The sequence below is a fragment of the Protomyctophum parallelum genome (assembly GCF_964188405.1).
Source record: "Protomyctophum parallelum genome assembly, chromosome: 11".
Taxonomy (NCBI): domain Eukaryota; kingdom Metazoa; phylum Chordata; class Actinopteri; order Myctophiformes; family Myctophidae; genus Protomyctophum; species Protomyctophum parallelum.
The window spans coordinates 17,175,260-17,202,457 of NC_139707.1; the positions used below are offsets into that span (position 1 = coordinate 17,175,260).

Below are 27,198 nucleotides of genomic sequence, written 5' to 3' on the forward strand. Positions count from 1 at the left end.
GTGTGTGTGTGTGTGTGTGTGTGCGCGCAGTGTGTGTGTGTGTGTGTAGGAGAGAGAGAGAGCAAGGAGAGATATAGGAGGTGGAGAGAATATTGCTGAAAGGAGGCATTTTTGTAGGATTGGATCAAAACAACCATGGAAACTACATCAGAGGAGAACCAAGAGCAGAGCCCGGACAAAAGAGGTACCAATGAGCACCGACAAAGAGACAGTTTGGTTCTTTTCACTGCTTTGTTTATTGGGGCTTTAACCTACTTGAGCAGGCATGGTTTCACGTCACACAATAGAAGGGTAGCAGGGGACTCATTCACAGCCATTGTCTCAGAGTATCTCTCACTTGCCTATATAGCTTTACTGCACCAGCGATGTGATGTGAGTGGAACTGTTGATATATTTCTCTTGCACCTTGTGCACCATGCAGCGTTGCAGTTGAAGGCATGCTTCAAGCGCTTTCTGGTAACTGCTGTCCGTATGCTTGTTTGTTGTGATACTTTCTGCCTCTTTGTAGTTGTCACATCTGCCCATGTCTGCAGGATGAGGAGGGACGTCTGAGGTTCTCACTGTCACTACCACTATTAAGGACAAAAACTGCCGCCGCATCAATAGTAAATCAATGAATCGATCAGTCCTCGGGGCATGTTTCTGTGCGTGAGTGTGTGTGTGTGTGTGTGTGGGGGGGGGGTCGATGATTAATGAGGTGCATGAGAGACTGGCAAGGACAAAGACAGACAGACACATTAGGGAGTAGGCATCCTGATCCCACACACTGACAGTAATGATGATGATACTCACAACAGCACAGAGAAAAGGAGAGAGGTTCCACTATTGGGGAACAAAATGCACTAAGTGGTTACAAACATGCAACCCCCATTGTTGGAATCAACAGGATTCATAGATTTTTCCTATGCTCTTTGAGGGGACTACATCCAGGTCAGGATAATGGTCACACTGTTACACGCACACATTCCCAAGTAATGATGCCAGAGCGTCAGTTTGTCCATGATTTATTTAAAAAAAATTACCTATAATTTTTACCCAGTGTCAATTATCTAATGTAATCCTGGGCGCTACACTTCCTCTGCCAACCTGGGGGGGGGCTTCTTTTCACCTGATGGGGGAGTTTCCCACAGCGAGACGCAGTACCTTCTAGCTGTGAGGCGACAGCACTACCGACTGTGCCACCGTGCCCCTTGTCTGACTTTTATTAATGATGTGGATGTTGTTGTTCAGAATGTTGCTCAGAACATCACATTGCCTTTATTGTGTTGTGTTTTGAGCTGTCTGATGGACTTCAGAAGTTTTGAAATTCCATTTGAAAGGAGTGTTGCTCTGGATCAGCTCCACTGTTGGCAAGGCTACAGAGGAAAGGAGGAGGTTTATTGCAATTTGTTTAGCATTGTGCCTTTGTTTACCACATGCATACACTCATAAAGACAGGCACACACACACACACACACACACACACACACACACACACACACACACACACACACACACACACACACACACACACACACACACACACACACACACACACACACACACACACACACACACACACACACACACACACACACACACACACACACACACCCTCTCTCTCTCCCACTCTGTCTATCTCTATCACTACATGTGGAGCTATTGTGGCCATTATTACCCCCTTACCGGTGATGATTAACCACTTAAGCTCTGTATACTGTATACTCTGTTGTACGACAAAAATAGCAGATCTACGAACTCACGACATGTTGCAATGTGACATATTGTGAGCTTGTGGGTCTCCCATATTTGCTGTTTTTTTTTTAATATATATTTTTTATCCCACAATTTTGTAACCCATTTTTCACCCCTGTGTCAATCATCTAATGTGATCCTGGGCTCTACACACCCTCCGCCAACCTGGGGAGAGCAACGGACTTAACTCATGCTTCCTTCATGCTTGAGTGTCCAAGTTGCTCCTTTACACCTGACAGGGGGGAGTTTCCCTGGTTGGACGTAGCGCGTGGAAGGAACACGTTATTCCAACCAGTTCCTTTCCCCTCCATCAGGCTCCCCGGCTGGCCAGGGGGAGGCAGTTTAGAGACCAGGATTACTGCATGTTTTTGTGAGGGTATCTACCCTAGGGGACACGGGGAGAACATGCAAACTCCACACAGAAAGGCCCTTTCGCCAACCCCGCCTTCGGGTATGGGCACTGATGACGCGGAGGAGGAAACACGCCGCCAGCACCCACAGCGCCCCGAGCGGGAATCGAACCCAGGACCTTCTAGCTGTGAGGCGACAGCACTACCAACTGTGCCACCATGCCCCTCATATTTGCTGTTTTTGAAAATAAAAAAAATTTTGGAGGGGGGGGGGGGGGGGATATTTGCCCAAAACAGGGACGCAAAGGTTAATGTGGTTAAACATAATGTGCATCATGCCACCATCTCTCATGCAGCCATGGGTGAGCTGCAGTCACAAGCCATTAGCTAACAGAGTATATGTTTCCCTTGTAAGACAAGTAAACAGCAGGATCGCTTCAGATGAGTTCGGACTGGAGGGTAAAGGCCCCCACCACACTCCCCCTGAGAATGGTTATAGCCATTAGGGTGTTTTAAGTGGCGTTCCTCTGCATGAGGAGTGTGTGGAAAATCAGAGTACTTCTCATAAATGGTGTTTTGGCGACTCTCCCCAGCAGAGCAACAAACAACAACACATCTGCTAGTAATGGCTGGATGTCTGATTTAGGACTTGATGTTGGTGTTAGCTGGTCAGAGCTCGCCTTGAAGCCTTTTTTAATGCTTAAGAACTCAGTGTGTGAGACAGAAGCAGGAGACACAGGTTGTCCTCCTCATAAAGAGAACTGTGTGCTCGTGTGTGTGTGTGTGTGTGTGTGTGTGTGTGTGTGTGTGTGTGTGTGTGCGTGCGCGTGCGCGAGCGTGCGTGCATGCGTGTGTGTGTGTGTGTGTTCACGCACACAGGTACTGTAAATAGTGAGACTATGTGGAATATTATAGGCTCTGTTTACTTGCCTCGTTCCAGTGACGGTCCCAGCTGTTGCAAAGATTGCAGCGGTCTGGCACTTTGTAACGCTGTCAGGCTGCGTTCACGTGAGGGGTTCGGTTGCCGAGGGGATGGAGGGGGTTTTGATTAATCTGGGCCAGCTGTGTGTGTGTGTGTGTGTGTGTGTGTGTGTGTGTGTGTACGTGCGTGCTGGGGGAAGCTTGTGTGTGTGATGGAGTGGTCTGAGGAGCATGGGAGTCATGGTGATGAGACATAGCAGTGCAGGTTTGGGGTCCAAACCCTCCTCCTCTCTGCCTCTTTGTGTGTCTCTCCACGTTTGCCTACAATGTAAAAAGTCCTGGCTGTTCATTTAAATCAGAGAGTGTCCAAATATAACCAAAGATCGCCGAGATAACCTTTGTTTAATTGTCAATAGAATGCTATCCAATTTGTATGCTAGAGTTAATAATAATAATAATAGAACTTACATACAATTGTATTGTGGTTGAATGTTGGTCTTCTATATGGAGTGCCCACCCATCGTCACCCACTGTAGCGCCCCATTGTGGCCGTGCTGTGTGTGGTGGGTCACAGAACACTCGTCTGCAGCGCCGGTGACTCTGTGTTTCTAATGTGTGTGTGTGTGTGTGTGTGTGTGTGTGTGTGTGTGTGTGTGTGTGTGTGTGTGTGTGTTGTGTTTGGAGGGGGGGGGTCCTGTACTCCAGCCACGCGGGCCGGAAGAGCAGGGCAGTGGATCAGTGGCGCTCTGAACGGCCCCTGAGAGACCAATGTGATGAACAGCACTTACCACTTCACACACTGGCTCTTTGTATCACAGCCTTCCTCTCTGGGTGTCCCTGAGGGAGAGTCTGCCCTTCTGCATGTCTAGTTTATCACTCTCTCTCTCTCTCTCTCTCTCTCTGTCATAGAGTCGTTCTCTCAGCATCACCCTCCCTCCCTCTGCTCTCTCTTCCCCTCTCAGCACTTGTGATCCGAGGCCACCACCACAACAACTGAAAAGCCTCGAGACCGTCATTAAAACCTCAGCCACAGATTGTCCCCGTCTCTTTCTCTGTTTGCTTCAGCCTTTGTTTATGTCTCTGTTTGTTTCTGTCTCTCTCTCTCTCTCTCTCTCCCGCCCGCCGCCCTGATTTCATTCATGTGGCGATGATGAGATGTTGAGCGGAGAGTCTTGTAGTGGCCCTTAAAGGTCTAAGCGCCGGCAAATCAGCCGGGGCCTGGCTAGGAGCATGTGAAAGTCATCAAAGAGGAGGATTCAAAGAAAGAGCCAATGTGATTCTCATTTGCAGCGCTCCGTTCATGTAAGAGCGTGCCGCGCAGGCCGGCTCCATTTTGTGCGCCTGCATGCCGTGGCGTGCACGTGTCATCCAGCGAGTAAACAACTCCTGCTGACCTGACCACCTGCTGCGGGGGAGGACCGCCGTATGGGACTGTAATATCCTGTACGCCGTAAAGTGAAGATGCAGAGCATTTTCTGGTTCCTGGGGGAGCGGAAATGTCTTTCACAGCTTCACCCAGCTGATTGCTGCTCAGATGGCTTTGATGAGCACACCAAGGAGGGGGGGGGGGGGGTATCTAGGGACAGGAGTTGTGTACCGTAAGTGTGATTGTACACAGTAACATCCTCAGTGTCCATGTATCCATTTGTAACTATGGGAGTGTACACAATGTGTAACCAAATCCATTTTGTCCTACTAATGAATGATAGTCCTATATCACGTGTGACATACTAGGCTGCCTGACGACAGCACTATTTCTATCTATACCAATCCTAAGATTGCAGAAAGCCCAGGTTCTCTGAAAATCTATTCACTGGGATAACTAACATTAGTCCAATCCTCCATCTGTAGTTCTTTGTGCAGACTTTGTGTGGAGCTTTGATGTTTTTCTTTTTTTTTTGTCTTGCTCCACATTAAGTAACAAGAAAATTTCCTGTACAGTGGTGCTGTGTGAACAGAGGATCATTCGTGAGGTCACTTAATCGTAAAAATCCACGTCAGTGGGTCTCTCTCCTTGTGCCAGTGTTGGTTCAGTTAGCCAAAACAGTATTATTACCAACGAGCCAACATGTCCACACCAGCTGCAAAAATACCACCTCAGATTTATAGAGTTATTAAACATAACACCCAGTCAGAGGCACAAGGCTTCTCCATTGAGAGAAAAAGATCTTTGTTCATGACAGCGACGTCTGTGTGTGTGTGTGTGTGTGTGTGTGTGTGTGTGTGTGTGTGTGTGTGTGTGTGTGTGTGTGTGTGTGTGCGTGTGTATGTGTGTGTGTGTGTGTGTGTGTGTGTGTGTGTGTGTGTGTGTGTGTGTGTGTTTTGCTGACATCATGTGCAGCGTTATCATGTGTATTTAAACCACATTCCTACTATACGTGCTTGGAAAGCAGGCCACCGTGGTGGATGGAAATCAAATGGATTGTCCATTGATTGGATCGTTAGCTTTTAGTGATATACACGTTCCATCTCTTGCTGGACCATGTTGGAAACTAATGGCAAACATCGATGTGTCGTTCTGACCTTCTGTGTGACAGGGACCCTGATCCAAAGTGGGGCATAGGGTCAAGGCGTTGCTTCATACTAGCATCAAATCATTCAAGCACACAGCCGCTTTGTCCCCAAGGTAGAGATTCACTGTTTATACAGTGCTACAGTTTGTGATGTATTTACTTGTAGTCAAATTGTGGCAGGCAGCGACACATTTTCACAGTCAGATCCATTTGGATGGAGGTTGTCACACGATGCTGACTGTCTGTTGTGATAATGTCACAGCAAACAGGCCACACGGCGAGTGTTATTGTAATCAAAGTTATGATACGTTTCAAGGCAGCGCTGAAAACAGACACATAATGAGTCAGACAGCCTTGCTGCTTTCTAAATGAAGCTTGTCAGAACTGTCAACTTGTACTCCAGACCACGGGATGCATCATAATATCAGTGTGACTGGTGGTGTTATTGCATCTGTCACTCATGAACCATTTTAGCACGGCAGTAATTTGGCTGCAGAATCTGCAGATAAATCATTATCACGCTTCACATAAAAAAACAAGGATTCAAATCTCTTTTGAGAGCGATTTGTTACATCCCTCTCAAAGAGATGAAAACCTACAAGCAACACAATACACAGTAGTGAGTGCAAATATAACCCAACCTAACCCAACCATTACAAGAGCAGAGTGTTTCACCAGACTATTTTTTATTTCATGTTAAATCAGTGGTTTTCAAAGTGGGGTCCAGGGACCCTCAGGGTTGGTTCCTTGAAGGGGTTCCAAATGGACCCTTTACAGGTCTGTAACACAGGCCCGTGCAGAGAGCACTGGGGGGGCAGGGGCTCAAACTCCAGAAAAGGGCACATGTGTCTGCGCGCGCGTACAGCGCCCTTTATTACAAAAAGTAATGAAGGGCTGTTTGGACCACTCACTGTCTGCACACATACTGTACAGGCCAGGACTTCATTGCAAAGAGATTTTCTAAATATTAAATTGTGAAATAATATAAATTAAAAATATATATATGTCTGAGCCATGGCAGGAATTGGAAACAAAGATTTTATCCGCCCACATAGGAGAATAAAACTTTGCAGGAGAATGCTGGAAACACCAGCATTCACACATATATAATTAAAATATATACATGTCTGAGCCACGGCAGGAATTGGAAACAAAGATGTTATCCCCCCACATAGGAGAATAAAACTTTGCAGGAGAATGCTGTAAAGTGGAAACACCAGCATTCACATATATATAATTAAAAAATATATATGTCTGAGCCACGGCAGGAATTGGAAACAAAGATTTTATCCCCCCACATAGGAGAATAAACCTTATCCCCCCACATAGGAGAATAAACCTTATCCCCCCACATAGGAGAATAAACCTTATCCCCCCACATAGGAGAATAACATTTTGCAGGAGAATGCTGGAAAACACCAGGAGAACAGAGAGCTGCAGCAGGACATTAGAGAAGTGGCAAACACAGAGAACACAAAGAACTGGGGTTATATAGACACGGGGATAACCAGACACAGGTGAACACAGCCGTCAATCAACACAGGGATTGGCTCTAGGGACGACACAGGTGAACACAGCTGCCAATCAACACAGGGATTGGCTCTAGGGACAACGACACAGGTGGAGATAACTGATCATAATTACAGGTAGGCGAGACAACACAGGTAACAGTAACTATAGGGCAGACACCAGGAACCTGCTAGGAACAATACTAATTAACCGTATAGCTACTACAGGGCGTGAATATCACTACAAAATAAAACACATCCTGACGTTTGGTCTCTATGATGTAACTCTAAGCGTTGTGGGGGTAAAAACGCTTGGTTTAGATCAGAATCACCTGATACAAGAGCAGAGCGTTTTACCAGACTGTTTTTATATAATGTTTAGGCTCATATCCTGTGGAGCTCTGCTCCTCCTGCCTGCTCACCCTATAGCTCCCCAACATGTTCATAAGAGAGAAATGTGGGCCTTGTTAGAACGTAGTTAGCCACTCTGCTGTGGGCACACTCATTGGGTTGTAGTTAACCTGCTGCCATGGCAACTCCTATTCACCAAGCGTGGGACAAAAATGTGTTCGTCCCTCTTGTACCACACAGAGAGCCAAAATGAGCATTCTGACTGGGAAACTATGACAGCAGTATATCTTTAAATTTACTTTGTTGTGGCAAACACAGACAAACCTTTAAGTATTCTCACTTCATGCAAGAGTCAGGCAAATTACACAAATATGTATTTCTGTGCTTATTGCCACAGCGCTGTTTTAAATCAATAGAGGCTCAAATTATTTTAAACTCGTTAGTATAAATGGATCTTTTGAATGTTTCAATTTCTCTCAGTGTAGTGTTGTTGTGACCTTGCTTAACCCATTTTGAGCGGGGTGGTTACATTATGTTATAATTTATTCATACTGTAATCGTACTGTACTCGTTGTACGCTGTACTCGCACTGTAATCGTACTGTACTCGTTATACACTGTACTCGTACTGTAATCATACTGTACTCTGTACTGGTGATACACAAAAAACTCAGCTTCCCATCTGTACTGTACTGTACGCTGTACTTGTACTGTACTCGTACTCATACTCTACTCTTACTGTAATCGTACTGTACTCGTTGTACGCTATACTCGTACTGTACACCACTTCAAGGTAGGCTGTACTGTACTTGTAGTGTTATGTAGTGTAGCGGCACTTTGTGTACAGCACTGTACTTTGTAGTTTGTGATACACAAAAAAACTGAAGCTCACTTCATTCAGATATCCTCTGATATCATGCATCGCCATTGATTACCATTAGGCCTACAGCTTGGCTGACAACGATTGCACTGACCTGTTAGCCAGCCATTATAGTGTACTTACATTCCTGCGATTAAATGTTAGATCAAATTGCGATAGATCTGTACTGTACTGAGAACAGGAAGTGACCACAGACAAACGTTATGCCACCTGGCATGCATGCTTCAAAAGAGTAGCCAAATTGATACTTAGTAGAAGTCTAAATGACTGATGAATGATGAAGATGTAACAATCAAAACGTTGTTGGTTTCCACTTGCAATAAAAGGGCTTTAACTGCCGGTGTGCTCCAGGACATGTTTTCTTTTCCTTTTTCATCTTTTTGCTACATGTCCTGCTCCTGAGATGCACCCTGGCCTGCCTGTTATAGCAGTTATAGCGGAGGCGCAGAGAAATAGCCTTTTATGTACATGACCATGTCTGTAAATGATCAGCAAAGAGGCTGTTGTGTGATTTTGTTGAATCAACAGTTCGATTATGATGCCATTCTTCTTACTGTCAGTATCATTCCATTCTCAGTTTCCCTGAGCGTATGCTGTTACTTCTTCCTATACGTGAGCGAAGGGTTGAGAGAACTACAATCCCTTATATGGACTTCTTTGTGCTTGTCTTAACACGTGAGACTGATAAATGCAAAGGCAGCTGGTGGTATGCTGTAAATTGTGACTAATTCATAACAGATAAGTCATGTTATCGTTGACTGAAGCGTGATTAACAACATGCCGTATTTTGGGCCTGTCCTTATAGGTGAAATATAGGTGTTAAAAGATTGTCAATTAAAAACAACTCATCGCATCACAATGCAACACGCTGTGAGCTTGTAGATCGGCTATTTGGGCCACGTGGTATAAAATATGGCGAGTTACGTAACAGTCATCTGACAATTCTTTCCTATACGTTTTTTTTCTTCTTTTTCCATCCAGGTTGCTTCGAGTGCTGCATCAAATGTCTAGGGGGGGTTCCGTATGCGTCGCTGGTGGCCACCATCCTGTGTTTCTCCGGGGTGGCCCTGTTCTGCGGCTGTGGCCACGTGGCCCTCACAGGCACACTGGCCATCCTGGAAACCCACTTCTCTCAGGTCACCAGTGACCACGCCATGCTGACCGACATGTGAGTGACCACTCCTCTGTTAAACCTCCCACGGAATACTCCGCTGGTCAAGGGAGATAATAAGCATCTTGGCATCAGACAGGGATGTCGGGGTGCAATAGTTAATCAAGCTACTCGGTTTCATTGATTATAAACAAACAAAAGTAAAAGCTCACACCACATCACAATTTGACCTATTGCGAGCTTATAGATTGGCTATTTCTATGACAGTGTTGTCTATGACAAAATGGTGTACTACTGTTCTAATCGTGTTCAGTTATGCGCAATCAGAGGAGAATTTGTCCTGGTCTTCCTTTTCCACTACAGTCAACAAAGTGACCGCAACACGCAGATACTTTTAATTAGGTTGAGTTCATGTGAGTTATTTTTAGATGATAAAATGTCGCACTGCTTCACCTTACCCTTCAGAACAGACCTAATATGGAGTTTTGAAAGTAGCACCCATTAATCTAGACAATTAATCTGGAGAGAGAGAGAAGAGAAGAGACAGGGCCTTGGCTGCATATGTTTTATGTTGGGGTTTAAAAGTACTCTTGGAGTGCACTGTTTAATTTAAGCTGTCTAGTGTCTACACTAGGCTTTCCATCTCTCAGACAGATGATTTCACCAGACGTGCATCACCTGTTATCTCTCTCTGTCTCTGTCTCTCTCTCGGTTTTTGTTGTTGTTGAGTGAGGGGTTTAGTGTCACTTTGCTCTTCATTTTGGAATCTGAGCCCGTCTATTTTAGCTATGGCCATCTGCTTACAATTCATCAGCATCAAACTGTTAATGAGTTCAAGATTCCACTCGATCGGAAAAAAAAACAACGGCATGCAGCACTTTTCCATCCCAAGCTGTGCCATGTCAAACGCAATAACTCCACCTGACACTTTTACCATGTCTTTCCAGCACTTGCATTGGAGGCATGCAAAATTGCCACCAATGTTTAAACAAGAGTGTTGTGGAGAACAACCCGAACGTTTTCTACATAAACGACCGTGTTGTGGTGTATCTTGTAGATTAGATCAACTAATATTTATATTACTAGTACTAATGGTGCTACAATGTCGGAGCCGAACAAAAATAGACTCTAAAGTTTTGAGGAGAAAAGCTAATAAAATAAGTTATAGTAAAGAATAGTGACAATTACATAACTGGGCTCTTCTCCCCAAGAGATGGAGCCCACTAATTAATGTGCGGTGTCGTCTGTCCTTTATAGAGTACAGCTGATGCAGTATGTCATCTATGGCATTGCCTCCTTCTTCTTCCTGTACGGCATCATCCTGCTGGCCGAGGGCTTCTACACCACCAGTGCAGTCAAGGAGCTGCACAGTGAGTTCAAGACCACCATCTGTGGACGCTGCATCAGCGGAATGGTACGTTACCATGCAACCACCTCCATAGGGCTACGATACCATGCAACCACCTCCCTAGAGCTACGATAGCACAGTGGCTCTCAAAACTTTTCATTTCAAGGGCCCCCAAATTAATATGTGCTGTATACGGCCGTGGCGGATCAACAGTTCATCATGGTGCTGCTATAGAATAAATGTTATATCTTTGCTGTCGGGAAGAAACCACCTAACTCCAAAATGTTCATTTTTCAGGAAATGTATTGTTTTCAGGAAATGAAGAAAACCGTATATTTTGAAAACAAAGCATGAGAGGGGGAGAGTTGATGGAGTTAGTTGCTTTAGCAGACAGTTTGAGGGTCCAATGGAGTTAAGAGGTTTTGGCCGAAGCGCTTTTTACTGCTTTTCATTGGTTCAATATTGTCAAAACAACACTCAGACGTAAAGGGTGTTCAACAGCATTGATTTATGAAACTGTACCTTATTATGCTAATAATGTCCCCTCTCTGTTCTATGGCGGTCAGTTTGTGTTCCTGACGTACATCCTGGGCATTGCATGGCTGGGCGTGTTCGGGTTCTCCGCTGTGCCCGTCTTCCTCTTCTACAACATGTGGTCTACCTGCGCCGCCATGAAGGCGCCCATGGCAAACCTCACCATCAACATAAACACCATCTGTGTCGATGTCCGTCAGTACGGTGAGAGAATGACACTCTGTGTCCGTCAACACAACACATTCCACCAGCATTCATTCTACCCTATAAGCCATTCTTCCACCTTCCATGTTGCATTGTTACGTGCTAGTTCTAGTGTCTTGCTTTGTTTTCTTCGGTGAGTCAAGCTCAGGTCAGGTTGAGGTGCTGCAGAGTTGAATAATGAGTGGAATAGAAAAGCACTGTTGTTATTTCTTTCCCCTTGCTCAGCACCATCTTGAGCGCCACGAGGCAAGACCATAATAGTAGCAGTAAACCATAACAGATGAAAATGCTCGTTGTGCAATGAAATAGTGCTCTGATTATGGTTATTGTCATGTGACAGTGTAAATTAAAACCATCTTTTGTGTATATAAATAAAGATAATGAATAAAAAGCGACCACATGTTGATTCAGTAGACTTTTGGCAAACCTTAGTGTCTCATTCTTGGTTTTACGAAGACAATGCAGAGATTTCACTGTAAATATAAAACCTTTAATTGCACGACTGCAGGAATTATCCCATGGAACGCTACACCAGGCAAGGCTTGCGGCGAGACGCTAGGTGACATCTGTAACACCAGTGAGGTAAGAGACCCTCTCCCACCCAGACAAATACAAGAAAAAGGCCATGCGATGGAAGCAGAGAGCGAGAGTCCTATCAGCAGCGGACAATTCCTTGTTAACTACTTAACACAAGGCAATGTCATTCCTGAAATGTTATATAATATAGACGTTTTCTTGCTTTTATTTCCCCTCTTCAGTTCTACCTGTCCTACCACCTGTACATCGTAGCGTGTGCTGGGGCAGGAGCCACTGTCATTGCCCTGGTAAGCATTTCTCAGCCTCTCCACTCATCCTCTCCTTTTAGCCTATCCTTGCATGGTTGGTTTGTATTGGTAGATCATGAGTGCAATGCACCCTCTCCTCATTTCTCACATGGTGTATGCAATCACGCTAAAGGAGATTACACATAGTCTTTCTTTCCTCGGCTCAAATTCCATTCGCTGTTCACCATCTGCTTGGAAGCCTCCGGTCCCCTTTTATTTTGCCTGATTTATACTTGCTTGTGGATCGTTTCGCGCTACGAAAATTACAGATCTGTGAGCTTGTTAATCAACTATTCTTGATGTGCGTCACCGCACGCAACAAAGTATATTAACCCATTCTGAACGGGCACCCATTTTGGTGTCAGCATCATGTTATGCTTTAGCTATTTAAAAATAGCAGATCTACAAGCTCATATCGCGCCACCGAGTGGCGCGATACGAGCTTGTAGGTCTGCTATTTTTGAAAAAAATCGAAGAACGACTGACATTTTTAGAATCTGATCTCAGGTCAGAATGGGTTCATCAGACCAGTGTGTGTCCGGCGGAAACCTTGTATGAATCTGATCTCAGGTCAGAATGGGTTAAAGGAGTAGTTCAGCCCAAACAATTACTTATTATCTATCAATTACATACCCCATCAAGGCTTGAATTCATGGAGATTTCTTTTTCACATTCCTAGGCCAATAATTTGATGACCTCTCTGGTAGAAAATAACTTATCTTTGAGTGAACTACTACTTTAAATTAAATTTCGGAATTGACATGGAATGGAATCAGAGAAGTAGGACCCGATCAGGTCAAGATTATTCACGTATACAATTAGCATTTGCCCAAAACACAAAGAAATAAATAGAAACCCAAATCTAAAATCTATATAAATAATAATAAAGTACAACAAATGGAAGTTAGTACAGTATGTACTTCAACTAAAGTCTCTGTCTGGCACTGGCAGTCAGATATGTTGAAGTATATAAATTATACAGTAAATGATATATCAAGAGCATAGCTCTAAATTGTTATAAATCTTGCTTCTGGGAGATTAAAAGGTTAGTGTTTGGATAGACGGGTGTAACGGCGGGGCTCCACTGAAGCCATCGGCGTCCCACCACCGTCGTGTTACCGTCAGGGAATGTTCCCTTTTTAATCACGAAGGGTGCTCCACTGCCGCGTTGCATTTCACTGCGTTCGGTCACTGCGTCCAGACAGTCCAGTCATGTATAAAATATATACAATATGATTAAATGTAATTGCATTGTATAATTAAATGTATTTCTGGCTTGGTTGAATCATGCTTGATTCTGATTGGAATCACACACTTTTTTGAGTGGTGCAACCACTCCTACAACCAGCTTGCAATGTCCTCGCACGTGTTTGTGTGTCTGTGTGTCTGTGTGTGTGAGCATGAGTATGTGACTTAATAATAGCAGTAGGGGGCGCCAGAAACAGTGAGAGGGGTAGTGACTCTAATGAGAGAGAGTGAGAGAGAGAGAGAGAGAGAGAGAGAGAGAGAGAGGGGGGGGGGGGGGGGGGGGGGAATTGCACCACTCAGTTCACACGTGTGTGATTTTTTTTAATTTAGTGATGCCTTTTCTACATAGCAGAAATTGTAAATACAACTGTAGTGTCATACAAACCTTTTAGCAAAACCACATACAATGTAGATAGGTCTACTTTTACCCATAATAAATCCATAAATGTTGCTGTCGCGCCGCTGTCCGCCCGCGGTGGATCAGGTCGGACGTCGTCGCAGACGCCGTCCGAACGCAACGCGACGCAACGTGCTCAGTGGAGCTACGGCGTAAGTAGTGCAGTTGCTAGGAGTGTGGTTTATCCTGGACAGGGCTGATGTAATCGAGTATTTATTTTGGTTCTAACCAAACTCAGAATTAGGGTTTGATTTCATAGATCATGAAAACATACAGTATATGAAGGAATGTGCTCACGTACTACTGTACTAAAGCCTGATTGGTACATCGTTGCGTGCTCGACCGGTTTCGTGCGCTCAACAAGCTCACATCATGTCACGTAGCGAAGCGTCGTGAACTATTTGGGGCATGGGACACCATTGTACAACAAACCATATGCTAAGCATTGCATGGTATTGGAGACTAGTTACTGGAGTGTTCTCTTACCCTGCACCTTTATTCTGTTCTCTTTCACCAGCTGATCTACATGATGGCTACCACTTATAACTTTGCTGTTTTGAAGTTTAAGAGTCGAGAAGACTGCTGCACAAAATTTTAAATTACTTTAAGAGCCCAGTTATTTTTTTCTTTTTGAGGGGGGGGGGGGGGGGACATCATACTGAGTAGAGTCAGTGGCCACTGACAGACAAAAAAAAGAAGAAAAAAAAAAGAAAAACTAAAAACCTGAGAATAGAAACCCAACATCTCTGCATTAGTATTCACATGAAGTGTAAATAGATGACCATACAGTATGCATACTTTGATATCCAGGGATATGCCTGTCAGGGGGTCCACTGTAAAATCCTGAGTGTTCATTTAACTCAAATGTGTAAATTAACACTGAAGGTTTTACTGTGTACCTGATGCATCTTCAGAATGAGCTGATATGGTATAATTGACTGGATTGTACTACTCTCTTGGGGCCTTATTTTAGATAAATATGTTACTAAAATTCACAGAAACATGCACAGCAGGAAAATCACATCAGTGTTGTTATTTATAATCCTTGAACCTAAAGTTAAAAAGTTCTGCGTCAGCGCGTGACAGTATTTTGCACACATTACACAGAAAATGAATCGATCACTTGCAATCAAAATGAGTTACAGTAAAGGCATTGTATACTTGTAAAAGCTTTTGCTGATTTATTTGGTGATAGTTTTTTTTATGAATCTGCTCTTAAGAGGAGAAAAGCAAAATTATCTCATACAATGACAGTGTTCTCAGGCATTATATTTTTGATAGTGGAGGTTAGTGTTTTGGGTGAAAATACAATTGTACACTGGCTAAGTGCCCTTGTCCTTACATTTCTTTCGTTTCTTCACCGATAACTTAACATTTCATTTTTGGTGCCAAGCAGCAAAACCGCAAAGTATTACACAGAACATATTCAGTATTGATTATTGTCTTTGTCTCAAGCCATGTCCTAAACGGAATGAATAATGTATCTACAGATTTACGACGATGTTGACAAGCTGAACAGTTGTGTATAGTAAAGTAACTGCACATATCTAGCACACCACTATGAAGGGTTAGGCCAGTACCAGGGGTAAACCTTTGCGTGAGGCCATTAGCCTCGGCTCATTTCTTCATATATTTTATAAAAGGACATTTTCCTATTTTAGAGAAGAAGGCTATAAAATGTATTTTTTTTCCATATGAGATCTGATGCTGTTATAGTTTCAGTTATGAAGTTGATGTTTTGTTTGATATTATTTCCTTTATTCATTCAGAAAGTGCCATTAAAGAGCCATTTGGTTATTTTTTAACACTGAGCCTGCATGCTTACAGTTGTTCTTTCTTTGATTTGTTTATGATTACTTATACTTCATATTTCATATATTTAATTCTCTCCTACATTTTTGAAGACTGTAGTTGTTTCCTCTCTTTCTATACAAAATAAACAATCTTTGATTACAAAATATCCCCAAACTGTCTATTTCTTATCACTTTAAGAGACAAGAGAGTATAAGGTAATAATAAATCATAATATTTACTGTGGTCTACAATAAATAGGCTCAGACTCACAACACTCGTGGAATTTAATTAGCTTTCTATTAACCGCCTGCATGTGTCAACATCCAGCACCATCCCTATCCTATTCTAATCTCTTCCCCTTCAAAGTGCCTTAATTTCTCTGTAGCACTGTCAGTAGCATACTAGTGACAGTAATAGTGATTTCAATAATAATCTTAACAGTCAGTAATTTCGCTTGACATGCTTGTGTGTTATGTCCTTTGTCAAGCTTAACTTTTGTTTGTGATGTAGCTCTGACTTCCTTTTAGCTCGCTTTGCGTCTTGACATGCTCACGGGCCATCAACCCCCACCCTTCTCTTACAGATACACTTCCTCATGATTCTGTCAGCAAACTGGGCCTACCTAAAGGACGCCAGTCACTTGCATGCCTACCAAGACATCAAAATCAAGGAGGAACGGGAGCTGCAGGATATGACATCACGCTCAAAGGAATGCCTCCATTCCTACACATAAGGACACCAGAGTTCCACATGCAGCACACATGCAGACACTCGGACACTAAAGGGCTTGTTTGCCTTGCTTAAACTTATGCTCCATCGTATGATGACGTCGCATACTGAAAATAGCACAACTTCAAGCTCACAGCGTGTCGTGACTCGTGATCAAGCGCGTTGTGAGCTTGTAGATCTTCTATTTTCACTGTGCGAATACGTTGTACGACAAAGTGCAAGTTAGGCTTAAATGAGTCTTAGAGGTGCCCCTCTCTGGACCAAGAACACATTCAGCCACAATAACCTGCCAGTTGCACTCACTACACTGCAGTACAGTACTAACCAGGCTCCTAACAAACTAATGCATCACTGTTGCTTTCTGCACTAACTTACCAGGAAGTGTGTTGGAACCTCTGCTTTGTGTTGCATATGTAAATATGCAATGAATGCTATTGTTTGCTTTTGTTTTTCCTGGAGGAAATAGTAGCCTTGAAATATGATGATTTGTCCTTTTTTATTTCTGTATCCCGCCCCCCAACTCCCCCCCCCCCCCCCCAAAAAAAAACCATGCACGCACGCACGCACGCACGGACGCACGCACACTACAGTCTTGGCTGGTGGAGCTTGAAACATTGCACTATCCTTTTATATAGTCAAAATTACATTTAGTTTTACAGTGTTGTTGGCAGTATTGGTGTGTGGACATGACACGATACTTTCTTCCTTTTTCAAATCAGAGACGCATTCCTCATTTAATTTCCCAGCACAACATGAAACGCCTTACTTAACAATGAAGAATCACGTTAGACATTTTGGATAGACATTAGATGCAATCCAAGGCCTACACATTGGGTACAGCATTCCATTGTAACATAGTGCCTAGATGTGGTGTTACTGTTGCTTTCTGTAAGCTATCGTTCTTCTATTAAGTATTAGGATCAAGCAAACAATACAGTTAGATATTTTGACTGGTCATTGGGCTGGTCAATTGACAGTTTGAATTACCTACTACATCATTTAAATCTTTACATTTATGCAATCCGATTCCGGTTTATTTGCAGGGTCATATCGGCTGATACCGATTCCGATTCCGATACCGATATTATTAACACTACCTCAAGTACAATAGATCCTGTAGTACACATTGCAAACCACAACTTATCCATTTTTGTTTGAATGTTACCCATAAGCCAAATTTGCACTTTGTCGTATGGTGGTGTCGCTCACCCATAACAACTGATTTTGGCCGATCAACACTGTCGTACGGCAAAATATGAATTAGGCTGCCGCTTCAAGGAAAGAACTGCGCACTTGGCCCTTTACTGCATGGCAGTTTGATTGTGGCTGTGACATCACAACTTCTGCGAAAGTCATCATTACAGAATATCAAGCATGACATCATGAGAATAACTTGCTTTTGTAAGTGTGGATTGTTGCCAATCTTGGGATGAAATGAGCTTTATCAAGAGCTTTTTTGGACCTCTTTGTATTAATTTATATATTAGAACACACACCACTTCTCACAAGGCTGATTGTTTGGGCAGGGGGGAGCATGTGTGCACCAAGCGCAAAAGACAGCATCTAAGAGCTGTTATCACCCTCGATAAGAGGGAGACATCCTCACCTCCGTTATGTTTTGGAATAACAACTCATATATTTTTTTAAATAGCCTACTGCCAGCCTAAAGCCTCATTGATTTCTACTTTGTTGTATGACCTTAGTTGTATGACCATGTCTCTCGTCGAAATGAACTGATTTCAAACTGAAAGACGGGACCCATCACATCACGTTTCAGTTGGTGAACGACATGGTCTTACAATAAAGCATAAATCAGGCTTAATTGGCAATTCAGACTGGGACGGCCTGGTGAGAGTTGAATCACACCCTCTCTCTTCAACCGCCAGCTTTCCTCAAACCATAACCATTTTGCAACCACTCGTCTGGTACATTGAAATATTATGCCTAATTTTAGCCTACATAGTTGTACGACAGTGTCCTGTGCCGAAGTTATATCAATCTACAAGCTCATAACATGCTGCATTGTGAACTTGTAGAACTCGTCTATTTGCCGCAAGGGACACCGTTGCACGAGAAACTATAAATCAGGCTGTATGGTGCTTTAAAGTTTAAAGTACCCCTAGAATATGCAAGTGAAATAGCTGCATAGAATGCTTGCTAATTGTTCTATTCTTCTGATTGTTCTAAATTCCCATTTGTGGCAATTACATATAAATGGGGTTATGTAACAAAGTTGAAAATGTACTTGTTTTTACCATGGCAAATGTTTAGAGACTGTTTGTATTTACTATTTAGTCACGTTGAATATTAAGTCCACATCTGGAAGACCTGCAAAACTGTTTAGATATAAATTTGAGGTGGTACAAATCAGGAATTGTAGTGTGATATATACAGTTATATATATTCTTTTGTTATTATTGAAGATAAATACCACTTTTTTTTTAAACTTTGGTATTGCATGTGTTTTTGATGTGCAATTGTTATAATACTGACATAATTACTTACGTAATCTTTGATTCTGTTAGATAGGAGAATTACAGGGATATCTTGTTTTTTTCTATATTTGATGAAGAAAACCTTTCTCCAGTGATATAAATGATGTACCATCATTTATACTTACTTAAATAGTAGGCAGTGTTTGCCTGTTTTCTATCTTTTCCTTTTTCCCCTAACCAAATACAAATTAATCTACTGTAGTGTATGTCTTTAGCATAATTAATTATAGATGTTCTGTAGTTTATGTTTTACCAAGTTAAAGGTATGCATCTTCTATGTTGTTATAGTCATAGTATACCCATGTTTTCTGAGTGTCAATTCTTTGTGAATTAATTTAAGGTAGACCATTGTGATCCTTTTTTTGGCCAACGCACGGCAAATGCTCAGTATTACTTTGTCCATTGTAACTCAGACTCCGAGAGTGTACAGATGTGGACCGTTACAATTGTAACCAACATTTGTAAACTCAGAGTTTAAGGACTTTACTGTGGGTGTTGTAAGACAATATTGAGCTATTCAGTAGCAAGCCTGTGATAAGCAGAGTAGCAGACTAGTCAAAGGTATAATGTGATTTATACTTTAATTTGCACATCGTGTTGTTAACCTAAAATAGCCAATCACAGCAGCAACATGACAGATGCATGTACACCAATGCAGCAATGCTATGTATGTTTGGACATAGTCTTGCATTGCCAGACTGTTGCCTCTCGCAATTTTCTAATTCTTCTATATAGCATTCGGAGATTGTGGAATAGTTGTCTGGCTACACGAGACTAGTTTGTAGATAACATATTGCCTCATGCTGTTTCCTGTGTAATGAACCAAAAACAATAGAATCAAGGCTACCTATCAATCACCAGGACAACGATGTAGTGTCTGAATGGAACACGCTGTATGATGATGTCCCCCCCACCAGTTGGTCAACCATTTTTATGAAAAAGGCAAATAAAATATGAATGCCACTCTGTAATGTTATGTTGTTGTTTTTCATATACAGTAGAGATGATGGCTAAATCTGTCTACGTGTGTATCATCACTAATAGATAAAATATAGACTTTGACCTGTGGACCAAATGTGGATGTCATATCTAAGCTACTAAACAAAACCACTGGAATTTAGTTGTGAAATTGATTTGATAAGAAAAACAACCCCCGAATAATAGATTGTGTACAAATTGATTCTTGCTTCCAACAATGTCTTCCAAGTTATTTGTATCTGGCTTTAATCTTTAAAGGTATATTCAGTGATTTCACTCAAAAAACCTTAGGTTTCGTTTTTGGCTGGGACCTAAGCCTTTCGTCCAATCAGGATAGAGAGTCAAAAACGAAACCTAAGGTTTTTTGACCCCCAGGGGTTAACTGGGGACAGGGAGGAACTCCTTATATGGTCAGCACACTCTATAGTAGGGAGGATTATCACAACAAAACAAAAAAATAAGTGATATTTGAATTAAGTGAAATCACTGAATATACCTTTAACTGAAGAGTGTGCATAAGAACTGACTAAGTGTGAACCACGGTGGTAAAGTGCATGGTATTTATTGCACTAGTAGATATATCTAAATCTAAAGCTAACAACATGTGTTGTGATTTCCTAGTTATCTAAATCCTATGGCGCTAAGTATATAATTGTCACAGTATGCTTTAATGTGGTGCAGGGGATGAATCACTGTTTCATGAACTCACGGCTGGCTCAAATCCTGATTTGGGAACTTTTCACCCTACATCTAGATACTATCAGGCTATGTATTAAATTATAAACAGTTAGGAACATGATATGCATGTTTTCATTGACCAATTTTCATCATGCAGACCCTCAACCTGCACACACGCACACGCACACACACACACACACACACACACACACACACACACACACACACACACACACACACACACACACACACACACACACACACACACACACACACACACGCAGTATTTGCTAGTGAAGAAACATTACACATCCTTCTTTTATATAGTCAAAATTACAATTAGTTTTACAGTGTTGTTGGCAGTATTCTGGTGTGTGGTCGCCAGTTTCGAATAGGGGAACGCAGAACATTTTGGACATGACACGAATGTCAAATCAGAGGCCACTCTGATTTGACATTCGTGTCATGTCCTCATTTAATTTACCAGCTCAACATGAAACACCTTACTTAACAATGAAGAATAAATTGTGCACGTCAGACATTTTGGATAGACTGCATGGATTAGATGCAATCCATGGCCATTGGCTACAGCATTCCATTCTAACACAGTGTCTAGATGTGGTGTTAGCCTAAGATTTAGACTCTCGTAGTCGTAGATGTATTTATCAATTCTGACATTTTCAATCTACGAGAGTCTAAGCGAACTCGCCCCATGGTACAAATGCAAAATCTAAGGTGCTTACCCAGATGCCCCACCTGTCCGGTTTATCTGCTAGCCTAGCCTTTGAAACCCGTAGGCCCGTAGTTTTCAATAAAAGTGTTTTAATCCTGTCTTTAATCTGTCTCGGAATCTTTCCGCCATCTTGGATCTTTCCTCGATTGAAACTGCACAACAGTGCCCCTGGCGGACAGTATTAAGGAGCCAGTTGCACTCATTTGGGGAGACGAGGACAGATCCAAGATGGGGGAAAGATTCCGTGGCGGCGCACTCATGTCTAACGCCAAGCAGTCCGTTGTGATTGGCCAGTAGTCGCAGACCCCACAACGCTGGGTTGAAGACGCAGAGGTCAATACAGTGACGTATCACGGCGACAAAGCAACGGCACTTCCGCATACTCCACATACGTCACGGTGTCTGACTTGGTCAACTGAACTGACGCACAAAGATGTGTGCTCCATGGACACAAATATGTGGGCGTGGAACTCTCCCAAATGTAATAGATGAGACTGTGGTATGTATGGGCATATTGCATGAGACTGTGGTGAGTATGTATTGCATTTATGGCCGTATTGCATGAGCTACTGTGGTGTTCATGTATATGTACAGTACATCGAGGAAACTGATGGCCATGCTTTTGAAGGGTCAACTAAAGAGAACTTAAGTGACTCACCTCCTCCATGTGGATCTGGGTGTCTGGGAGGTCCCGTGGAGCCTGCAGAGGGGCGACAGCGGGGCCATCGGGGGGCTCCTCTGAGAGAGGGATGGCCGTGTCCAGGAGCGGCTCTGGAATGCGGCTGGGCTCTGGAGGGAGACAAACACAATGAGATCTTTTATGCTCCACCATAATGCGGCTTGGCCAAGAGGACCAGCACAGAATACATAATCAGTTGCCCTTCATCTCCACCATTGTGCAGGGGCCACTGAGAGGACACTTTGGAGGCCAGTCACACATTCATTAAAAAAACAAAAAAACAAACAAAAAAACAGCCGTGTTGAAATCCAAACCACCATTCCAGATTGATAGTTAATAATTAATTCTGAACTGAGGGAATTCAGGGAAATTAAGTGTCCAGGCAAGTTTGTGTGTTTGTTTTGTTTTGTCCAGGGCTTTGCTAGGTTCCCCGGGTGCCTAGCTCTCATTCATTGGGCTAATGTAAAATATAGAATAGGTTTTCATATCATCCCAGACTATGGATTCAGACACAACAGGAAACCCGTAGGCGGTGCACAGCAGGATGGAGATCTTTATCATCATCTCTGTACCACATCCAACAAAACACAATTATCACTGGTGCTACTTATTAGTAGTGCTTTTAACGGAGGGACTGCAGATTAAGCACCTTCAGTCACAATTCTGAATGTTTTACAATTTAAATAAAATGTGAGGGAATTCGTAGAACTGTTCTTAAAATATCAGCAATGAGAGAAAACAAAATGCAATCTTTTTGAGAACACAACAATGTGAGGTGTTGTAGTTCAAATAGTATGGACAACTCAAGAATGGGCTACATAGCCTACTACTGTACAGTAGCCTATAATCCAACAGCAGTGTGGGCTACCTGGCAGGGCCTCTGTTGAGAGGCTTATCTTCTCAGGCTGTGGTGAGGACTGAACCTGTGCTGGACAACGAGGCACAGGCAAGCCGGCAAGGGTATTTACTATAGAGTATAATTACTAATACTGTCCTGTCCTCATTAAAACCATGCCAGTCATGTCATGCCAGGTCAGGTGTTACCTGCGCTGGTCTTTAGCTGCGGGGTGGAGAGGATGTATCTTAGGCAACAAGTCAGGGAATGGCACTGAGAAATGGGGGGTGGGGAATTTAGTTTCTAGAATATGAACAGGATTCAAACACCTGACGTGATAGGACATGGGTTAACTGTGTCAAATGTGTAAAACGTTCTTAAGCTGTATTAAATATAGAGACAGACAGGCACCAGTATAGGGGCGTTGACAGAGTTAAACACATTTACAGTTTTAAAGTGGATCTGTCATATCTATTCGCTTTGAGTGATTTAACAGGATAAAATGAAACCACTTCAGTGCTTTCTATGAGTTCCCTTTGAAGCTGCTTAGTGGAAAGCGAGTGCGGGGTGGATGACAGGCACTGCTGCGACGGGAGAGGAGCTGTCCTCCCTGGCTTCTGTCGGCAGATGATGGCATACGGTACCTCAGATCTGCTGCTCTGCTGATAAGGTTGCTTTCTGCTGGGGGTGGGGGGCTGGGCAGGAGGTTACAGTGTGCAGGTGTTGGGTAGAGACTCAGCGGCCATGGAGAAATCGGAGGTTTCTGGAGGACGTGATGGGAGAATGGTAGTATGGGATGCACTTGCTGTGGGTCTCATGGAGCACACTGCCCTCTGCTGGTAGTTCCTGTACACCTCCAGTCAGAGTCCAAAGAGTCACTCCAAGCTCACATGTTGCTTTGCTGCTGGACACACCATCACCAGCATCATCTGATTCATCATCATGAGCGGGGACGAACCACACTGCAGTGGCGCAACACAAAATCCGTCCCCCCGTCCCCCCCACCACCCTAGGGGAGGGGGGGATGGGGGGGTCTAACCACCAAAACGTGGGGTTATGGTTAGGGTTTGGGGTCGGACTACAGAGAGGTTGTTCCAGTGACTCAATGCACATACAAAACTGCGTTTTGGCACAGTTATTATTATTAATTACCTGGCTGTGATTCCTCCTCCTCCCATGTGTGATGTGTCTCAAAACGTAAAAGTTTAACCACATTATCAGCAGCAGGTCAAAACTCACTGACCATCTGTAATTAAGTTAGCCTATTCTATATAAAATGTACAACACCTGGGCAGACACCATGGATGGATATACACGGCTTGGGAAGCCGTGGATATACACGGCTTGGCAAGTAGGCCTATAGGCTCCAGACCTCCCAAAACAAACTGGTCAGGCTCCTACTTGGCCTCACCCCCCGAACCCACCTCACCCCTGCCCACTTTGACAGGCTGGGATGGCTTAGGGTCGACGACAGAGTACAGCATCTTGCAATGGGTCTGGTCCACAAGATTCGATACACCACCAAGATACCCATGTACCTGTCTAAATACTTCCTTAGTGTAAACGAAGTCCACACCCACAACACCAGAGGGAGTACAACAAACCATGTACAACCCAGATTCGGCACAAACAAGGGACTAAATTCTTTTCGCTCCTATGCCACCAAAATGTGGAACGCCCTACCAACAGTCATTAAGACATGTGAATCCCTTGACTCCTTCAAAACCGCTCTCAAAGGGCACCTACGGATGGCTGCAATTCGAAACTGGCCTCTGTAAAATCTGAATCCCCCCCCCCCACCCCATTTCCCCTCACTGTATATGTATCTTTTCCCTTTTTGCTTCCTATATGATGAATTCCTGTTCTGTTCTTTAGCTACATAGAAGTGTCTATTTGTATGTCTCTAAATGTTTTGATGAATTGAACAATGTGGACCCTGTTGTAAACAAGTGTAATGCTTAATTGGGTCGTCCACTCACAGTTAACAGTCTTTGTATTGAGTTTGTGCTTAAAATGTACTGTAAATTCTACAAACTGTTAATAAATATTTCAATCAATCAATCAATCAGGTAAAACACTGCCACTGCCAGTGCTGCTGCCAATGGCCCGTTGCAAAGAAGTTGAGATTTTATTTGTGCAATATTCAGATAATCTTCAACCGATTGTTATAATTCGAAGTGGTATATATTCTGTGAAGTTTATATTTTCATTGGGTGTACAAGTCATGTTTTTAATATGCCATTATCAAATGATATAGGCCTAGAGAGATGGTAGGGTTCTTGATCGGGTAGAATGAATCCAATCAGGAAATCAGGGCTCTTATATCAGGCGCCATGCAATGAACATAAACAAAACTTTGCACAAATGTCCAGTATTAGGCCCACGCCCAACTAACTCAACTGGCAAAGTGTGGGATAATAGTCTTAATGGTGGCACTATAAACTTAAACCGTCAAAAGTTTTTGAAAATTCATAATAAACTAGAAAAGTGTGCTCCTTGGAGCGCAAAACTCCACCAGGAGTTATTTGTGGACGTGGTAAAGGTTGGCTTACTGGGGTAATGCGTGCGTAAAGTTTCACGCAGATTGGTCCAGCTGTGTCCAACAGACAGACAGACAGACAGACAGACAGACAGACAGACACATTCAGGCCTGGTAGAAAATAAGCTTTGCTTTGCAGAGAATAGTGGAACGTATTGTTTCCCACACTCTATGGGTGTCACTGACCTCACTCTGTAGCTGCGCTTGCAGCACCTGTCCCTGGTTGTCAAACTCCTCCTCGTCCAGCAACCGAGCATTCTGCAGCCTTTGGATCTCTAACACCAGCTGCTATACAGACAGCTTGCCCAAATCTGAGAGGGACAATATGAGAGTGAGACAGAATCTCATGGTAGCCTACTATGTTCAAATAATACTCTACTTCTATTGCAAGTAGCCTATTCTGTAAAACATAATTTCTGGCTGCATGTATTTGACTGACACTGTCTGGCAGCATGTCTTGTGTCGAGATCAGAGCAAATGGCACAGAGTTATTATTACAGAAAAGAGGCCCCATGATCTTCCTTAACAGGAAGAAGATTGTACGCCTCAGTGAGAACGAGTTAAAAACATTGGTACTCTGCCAGGGGTATAGAGAGCTCTCTCCTTACTGTGCTCCTTTCTCTCTGCCATGCTATTCTTAACCCCAAACCCCCGTTTTCTCTTCAGAGAGCTGTTTGCAAAGCTACAAACAGCATGGAGCTGTCTCATTGACAGGCGGGTCACGTCTAAAAAGAGTCAACTGCTGAGCCAGAAGCAGTTGGAGAGAGAACAAGATTTAAGTTCACACTACTGTGCATCTCCAGTCTAGATAGTTTAGAGTTTAGACTGTCTCAGTCAGCACATATACCCACTGAAGGCATCAAAGAAAGTTGACTTCACTCGACCACATAATAGAAAAAACTAAAAGGCTGAAATTGCATTTGTGTTGATTTGTGTTAACTTTCAAAAATAGAATAAATATACGTGATTTTTTTATAACTGCATCATCACCAAGCCAACCAGGCTCCTGGTCAATCATGGCCATAAAACATTTGATTCCGTTCATAAAAATAATTGAGGAATTGAAAAAAAGCAAAGGTAAATTAAAGACTACTTAACTACTTAATGGCTTGAGACAAGCTTTCAAATGCTGTCACATCTGATGAATAGTTCACATGTTGACATGTCTTTATAATTGTACTTCATGGCCATATTGCAATATGTGACACATATTAAGTTATGAATTAATAGTTTTAGTATTGAGTTTCATGGCTTTGTGTGTTGATGGTAAGCGAATCATTGGAGACTGAGTGACACCTACTGTACATCAAAGACTGGCTGTTAGGGACCATAACATTCTTGAAGTATCATAATTTGGATCTCATCACACTGCATCAGCACTCCCTGGAAATAAAAACATCTCCGAGGCTACATCAGCACTAAACCAGTTAACTCAGGATAAATGTATAATTCATTATGTGAGGACTTGAACAGCAATCTTACACCTTGGTCCTCCATTGACCATCAACACCACAGTGACATCTTCTGGTTAGTATGAGGACAGCATCTGTAGCTGTCCCAGTTACACTGTATGCATAATGCAGCATATCGTGAATGTATTTTTGTTTGGCTAGCAAACTGTATTTTATTTGTATGGTGTATGCATGGTGGGATAGTGTCATCTACTGTGCTCTGCTTTTGTGGTCTAGCTGTTGTATGGGTAGGTTGAATGTGGCAGTGGCCCTAATAATCATAATCACCTTATTACAATCACCTGTTGGGTTTGACACCACTCTGGTTTGGTCATGGTAGGTACAGAGAAGAATACCTTTTTTGT

General features: G+C 43.0%; 1 protein-coding gene across 2 annotated transcripts in view; it reads left to right on the forward strand.

Annotated features, from left to right (window-relative positions):
- gpm6bb (glycoprotein M6Bb) overlaps positions 1-18,048 on the forward strand; it is a 38,803-nt gene extending 20,755 nt beyond the window's left edge. Inside the window, exons 2-7 of one of the 2 annotated variants that reach the window (XM_083776273.1) lie at positions 9,238-9,424; positions 10,625-10,781; positions 11,282-11,453; positions 11,962-12,035; positions 12,212-12,277; positions 16,300-18,048. In XM_083776273.1, coding sequence (XP_083632399.1) covers positions 9,238-9,424; positions 10,625-10,781; positions 11,282-11,453; positions 11,962-12,035; positions 12,212-12,277; positions 16,300-16,449 — 806 coding nt within the window. In that variant the 3' untranslated portion in view covers positions 16,450-18,048. Of the gene's footprint in view, positions 1-9,237; positions 9,425-10,624; positions 10,782-11,281; positions 11,454-11,961; positions 12,036-12,211; positions 12,278-14,439; positions 15,884-16,299 lie in introns of those variants that run through there. The other variant, XM_083776274.1, reaches the window with a different exon arrangement.
- The last annotated feature ends 9,150 nt before the right edge of the window (positions 18,049-27,198 follow it).